At 34.1% G+C, this 7,169-nt stretch overlaps 1 gene segment (V, D, J or C); it reads right to left on the bottom strand.

Moving 5' to 3' along the window:
* Positions 1–4,720: 4,720 nt before the first annotated feature.
* LOC107722736 (Ig heavy chain V region 914-like) lies at positions 4,721–6,596 on the bottom strand. The segment is given in 4 exon segments: positions 4,721–4,727; positions 6,079–6,255; positions 6,318–6,471; positions 6,581–6,596. Coding segments are annotated over 4 exon segments (354 nt in total).
* Positions 6,597–7,169: the final 573 nt, after the last annotated feature.

The raw sequence follows: 7,169 nt of genomic DNA, 5'->3' as shown, positions 1-7,169 counted from the left end.
AGACTTATCTCACTAAATGGATGCAAGCTGATTATAGTCAGCCTTCTCTAGTTATTTATTTTATTAATAGCCTACTTATTTTAGTTAAGTGCTTAAATTGTAAATATGCATTTATTCAATTATTTTATTTAGTGCATTTGTATTTTGTTGTTTTTGTATATAGTTTTGCAATAAAAGCGTATCAACCAGGTTCCAGAAATAATCACTGAGGGTGCTTCTGAAATGAGTGAGGGTGCTCTAGTCTTAATGCACATTTTCACATATTTTGTCCCGTCTGTTGCTATGGTTATCACTATGTCAATCACTGCTACTTCGAGAGTGAATCCCGCATAAATATACTGACGTCATTCCCGAAACTTTGCAACGTGTGTGTGGCCGAAAAACAAAGTTCTAGGCTACATTTTAAATGGATTATTGACTAGAAAGCTTGCAAAGAGTGCTCATAACCACTAAAAAGCTGTCACTCTTTGTTTAGTGAGTGTACACGATGTATTAGGCTATAACATACATCGTTCCGCAAACACAACCCCCCAATGTTCATGCTCCTCTCTTGGTCACTTGGCCACTGTAGTTTAGGATAAACAAGTACACCAACACAACATTCAATCGTCCGAATATTATTATTATCTTCTTTTAAATGAAAATATATGAATTAGGCGATCGCATATGATATAAAGCAAAGCAAAACATTTACATTAGTTTTAGTCATCGCTAAAAATTTTACCAGGATCGGGGAAAAAAATATAGCCTATATATTTTAACAGGTCAAACGACAAGGACTATTGGGGGCACGGACATGTCCAGACATGTTTATGGAGACTTTACATAGACAATTTAATTCAATTCACATTAATTTCTTATAACTTTTTCTTTTACAAAACAAATTGTTGCAACGCAGTTTCACAGAAAATTAAAGTTTCTACATCATATTTACAAACTTTTATATTCATATTTACATTATATTAATGCATTTTATACTCTATCACCCCTAAACCTACCCAGCACAGTAAACTTTCTGCATTTTTATATTTTCATAAGCATCATTTAATATAATTTATAATGTAAAAATCTGTTAGGTTCTAAGGTTTGCACAGGTCAATCATTTATCATTTTGAGTAATATTATATATCTGGGGACACTCCATAGACATAATGACTTTTACTGTACACACTGTACACCTACCATCACAGAAAAATTCTGCATACATACAATTTTAATAAAATATTCTTTTAAGCGATCTGAATTATGAGGACTCATCATACACACATTTACATTGTTATATCAGTGTCATTATTCAAATTTGTGTTCTGATAAATCATATAAACAAGCACGCACATAAACATTTCAAGCTAAAGATAGACTTATCTCTATTTTAAAGAATATGGAAATAAATAATTATATATGACAGCATGTTTTACTACCATGCTACTAATTCAAATCATTCATTATTTAAGTTTATTGAACTTATAAAACACATTTTAAATTAAAATTTTTGTTTTTCACTAACTACGCATAATGCAACCATGCTTGGGACGGCCCACATAAACGAGCAAAAATGCTTTACATGTCTTGAAATAATAATTTCTGAACATTAAACATTGACTATCAGTATTTATTCACCTGTTTCTCATTGTTTCTCATTAAAATTCATTAAAGTAAATTACATCGCTAATGTCATAGAATAGCACATTGTAATGAAGTGTTACAACGTCCCCCATCTGCGCAACTGGAATTTAAAACTGGTTAGATTAAAAAAAAAAACTAAAACTAACATCTAATCTGATAAATAACACGTTGGGGATTAAAATAATAGCAGATGTGTCTCATTTTAAATGAAAAATGTACTTAAGCCAGAATTAAAATTATACTATGGTAAAATAAATGTTCAGCGATATCTTCAAAAGATTTTTGAATTTTGGCGCACTTTTTTCTCTATATAATGTTGATATGGTAACTAATAAATACTGTACATATTGTTATGCTGGGCGAGCATGTAGCTATGATCTAGTTCTACACTTATATAGTTGTATTTTTCTGAACCGACCTTTATCAGCGCAATAAATATCATATACTATCAATATACTATTGGTTATCTACTCGGAAATATATGTAGACAGACCATATGTAACCGCTTGTCTGCTGATCTTTGAAAAGAGAGATTATTACTTTAACAGGAGCTAGTCCTTTGCCCAAATAACGTTCCGGTTCATTGAAAATGTTTGTTTAAACAACAACTTGTCAGGCTTAAGTCAACTACAGATGCGAGAAGAGACATTCCAAATGCTACTCATGTCACCATGATACGTATTCTTCGGATACCTGCTGATTTTTGGGGGTTGTAAACACATTGAATGAAAGAGCACATGTGAGGTCTTCACCCTGAGAATATTTAATTGTACTTAACAAGTACAGATTAAGCTAAATGAAATAGCGTAGGCCTAATGGTGTTACAACCATTACAGGAGGCTGATCCAGCTCAATGCAGAAAAGACCTATGAACAACCATGAAAACATTTCAATAATATAAATTGAGCTCCACATTTAAACTAATGTTCATTAGTTTTTTGTGCTGAGCTGAATATGCTCACAGTGCACAGTTGCCAAAACCAACAGTATTGATATGCAGTACCTGATTCCGGTTGTATTTTCACTCTGCTCTGTTAACAAAGAGAGCCTTTATTATGTATTATATGTATCATATGTATCTATCTGACAACACAGCCCTGCATCTTGAAAAAAAAAAACTCTGATTTGCAAAAGGGGCTAATATTACAGGTACCTAATAATTTTTTTGTTTTTACAGTAGTAAAACATCTGGGTCATGTTTGCATTTTCTTCTGTAACTGGCCATAATTCTAACCTTGAAGTCAGTATTAGGCATAAAATAATGTTTTTGAATCAATTATGTCTTAGGAATCATTTGTTTTCTTGACTTTTCTTCTTTCTCTTATCTTTCATGGATATTCCCTAGTTTCATGTACTTTTGTATTTATTGCTTGATTGAAGACTACATTAGGATCCTACATTCTCTCTCGTCTCTGATTTCCCAGCGTAGTCGCAGCCGTATGAAAACAAGTAAAGTAAATGTCTTGCACAGCGGGCTAATACACTGCTATTCAGGCCTTAGTTGCTTCATATTTATTTTGCCTTGCTTTTGTAAACATACAGACTTTGGTATTGTGTCGTAAAATGTTGTATAACATAAAAAGGAATGCAATATAATGTAAAATAATAAAATGAAACTTTGTTTTATTGAAGAATGTGAGCAAGTTGAAGTTTCATGTAGAGGTTCTGAGGCAGTTTGTGGCACAGTGTATCGCGAGCACAATAATACGTCTTCAGTGTTGAGGTTTTTCCTGTTAAAATAGCTGTGTTGCTGGAGGATTCAACATAGAACTGATCTTATTTATAAGTGAATCTATGACGTAATTTGTACTGGAACTATATCCAATCCATTCCATCGGTTTTGCACTTGAATGTCTGATCCAGTTTGTGTTGTAGCCACCACCTGAGGCTGAATATCCAGTGATCTTACAGGCGATGGTAAATGTTTCCCCTGGTTTTACTACCTTTACAGGAGGATGATCCAGCTCAATGCAGAAAAGACCTACAAACAATAAATATAAACATTCTCACTGAATTCACCTGAGATCCACAATAGATTTTCTAGAAATGTTTATTGTTGACCTAAAGAGACTCACTGGGTGCAGATGCCAAAAGTAGTAGTATTAGTAAGCAGTACATGATTCTGGTTGCATTTTCATTCTGCTATAACTCTGTGAAACAAAAAGTTTTTATTGTGTGCTTCTGTTAACATGAGAGAAGGGCGGAGATTTGCATTAACGTAAACATCTATCTGACTGTAGTCCTTATGATAATTATTAACAATAATGAAAATTAGTTATCTAGGTATAGATGTATTTATTCATATTTATAGTGTAAATATCTTGCTACTACTGACAATTTTTCTCTAAGATAAAGAAATAACACACATATTAGCTTAAACACGTACTGAATGCTGGAACAGTGTCATACACATGGATAAACATGGATAAACATGAACAACAAGAGAGTAGTGAACATATATTTATATATTTTATATATCTGTTGCATGCGCAAGATCAAGGATTGTATAATACACTGTAAAGAGTGAATGTGTGCAATTGTTGCCTGTTAAAGAGCTACTTGTACCTGATTTTAATGTATGCTTTTCCTTTTTCTCAGATGAATGTCATTAGTATCAGTGTCATGTTTATTTTGTGGGGTAAGGATTACAAGATGTGTTTGTGATGGCACTTCAGACAGCTTTATCACTTCAGAGGCTCTTCCCCTTTTTCAGCTTGCATAACCCACCATATCTTCTGTCCGCCTCATTTCTCACGATGACTTTTTGAACAGCTGCCTGTATTTGTGTTTCCACTGTGTCTCTGTTGCACAGTAATACACTGCAGTGTCTTCAGTCTTCAGCTGATTCATATGCAGATAGAGATTAGAGCTGTCCTTAGATGCTGTGAATCTGCCCTGCACTGACTGAGCTGAGTTCTTATTATTATCATCATAATAATAAATAATCCATTCCAGTCCTTTTCCAGGTGCCTGACGGATCCAGTGCATGTAAGTGCTACTAACAGTAAACCCACTGCAGGCACAGGTCAGTTTGTAGGAAGCACCTGGAGCCACAACTACTGACTGTTCAGACTGTGTGAGCACAACCTGACAGTCAATACCTGCAGATAAACACAACATTTAAAAAATAATTATGAATATGTATTTATTTACACTTAGAAAACACTTAGTTTGGTTTGTTCAAGGAATTTACTTACAAGACACAGCAGCCAGCAACAGCAAGAGAAATGAAGTGAACATGGTTTATATGAAGGCTGAACTGGTGATGAGTCCTCCACTCAACAGTGTAGCTGTTTAAATACGAAAGAGACATCAGTTCATTTGCATCGAAACCTTGAATTAACAAAATCAGTAGAGTCGGTTGAGCTTGGTTAATTTCATGGACAATAGTAGCATCTATTGATATTGAAATAATATTGTAGTTCAATAACATGGATAATTGGGATTTTATATATATATATATATATTAAAGCTGGTGAATGCTTTATATGACTTTCTTGAAACATAAATAGTGATATTTTTGGTGAAAGTAGGTGTGGGACTGTATTTTAATCATAGGCAGAGTCTCTACAATGTTATTTTTGTTAAGACAGACTCTAGAGACCTTTTTTAATAGTGTTTAAGACAATACCAAACAACAGAATAACATAAGCATACTTTTTTCTTATTTAAATACTATAATCTCCAAATATTATAGATCATCAGTCATTATTTTGAGTAAAAATGTCTTTCTGTCTACTGTCTTGGCAGGGTTGGTGCACAGCACTAGTCATTTCAGTCACTGTGTCTCTCTTGCACAATAATATACATCAGTGTCTTCATTCTTCAGGCTGTTCATCTGCAGATAAACCTGCTTCCTACTGTTGTCTCTGGAGATGGTGAACCGTCCTTGGACAGACTGAGAGTAATATATAGACTGGCTATCATATCTGATCAATGCCAGCCATTCCAGCTCTCTTCCAGGCTTCTGTTCGATCCAAGCCATTCGGTACCAGAGGCAGTACATGTGAGCTTATGGGATTCTCCAGGTTTCATGACTGCAGCCTCAGACTGAGTCAGTGTTTGACACCAACAATCTGCAAAAATAAAACATGATCAATGTACATTTGTGTACATATAGATAAATTCAGCAGTTATTCTTATTCATTTACCTATTGATTCATTTATTCATTTACGCAATTAATTTGTTTATTCATTTACCTATTTGGTAAATGAATAAACCATATTAAGTATATTTTTAATATAATTTATATTTAAGTAATTTCATTTAACATTTTAATTGATTCAATAATAAATGTACAGATTCTTTAAAGTGTATATTGATTTAGGTCTTATCATGGCATTCAACATCCAAACTACGGTAAGTCATGCATGTTAAAATTAGACCAAAGTGTTTGTGCACATGGTTTTTGCACAGGCATTAAACTGCTATTCATCATAGTGCCTGTATACCGAACACAATAATACACAGCCGTGTCCTCAGTTTGTAGATTTTGTCCTTTAAGATATACTGTGCTTGTAGATGTGTCTCTGGAGATAGTGAACTTATTTTTTAACGAATCCTTGTAGTGTATTCCACCACCAGCATGGATCATGCCAATGAACCCAAGGATCTTCCCCTGAGAGTGTCTAATCCAGGAAGGTGCCTTAGAGGTATCACTGAGACACCAGCATGGATCATGCCAATGAACCCAAGGATCTTCCCATGAGTGTGTCTAATCCAGGTAGGTGCCTTAGAGGTATCACTGAGAGCATATCCAGATATTTTACAGGTAATGGTAAAAGATTCTCCAGGTTTTACCAAAAGGGAGCTTGGCTGGTTGTGTTCCACGCTGCTGTACACATCTGCAAATTAAACACACACACACAAAAAAAGTTCATTTTGAAATGATCTTTTTTGTGGTTATTAATTATGTTAAAAAATGCTCAAAAAACCTTAAAGATTTGAACTCACAAGGTGTGACAGACATCAATAGAAGCACAAACAGATAAAACATGATTTTATGAGTGGTTCTTCTCAGCTTCGTGGCAACACAAGAGAATTATACATAGCAAGTGTGGGGATGGGTATATAAATACTGGAGAATTTGCATTGAGTATTGGTAATGTGCGTGTGCACAGGGTGAATACTGAAGGATGGTTCACCAAGAAATGCACATTATGTCATCATTTACTCATTTCAAACCTGAATGAGTTTTTTATGTGGTAGCCTACAGAAAATGTGAATATTGTGGCTGCTTTTTTCCATATAAAGAAAATGAAAATGAAAGTGGTTTGTTTCTGTCACACTCCAAAAGTATGAAATAAATAGCATTAAATGTAATATTAATGTCATTATGACTTGTGCACTTCTCCTTTTATTTTCTAAGAAAGGACAACATATAGGTTTGGAAAGAGACAGTTTATGGTCATTTTGGGGTGAATTCTGTCTTCAATATGAAATGCAGCAGTTTCTCAGAGCTCAGCGTTATAATTCTGCCAGAAAGACTCAAAAGGCAGGTGAACGTTTACATGGTATTTATTCTATAAAGGATTAACAGATG

Source organism: Sinocyclocheilus rhinocerous, unplaced genomic scaffold, assembly GCF_001515625.1.
Source record: "Sinocyclocheilus rhinocerous isolate Xijiao unplaced genomic scaffold, SAMN03320098_v1.1 scaffold4896, whole genome shotgun sequence".
Lineage (NCBI taxonomy): Eukaryota > Metazoa > Chordata > Actinopteri > Cypriniformes > Cyprinidae > Sinocyclocheilus > Sinocyclocheilus rhinocerous.
This window is presented reverse-complemented; position numbering and strand designations above follow the sequence as displayed.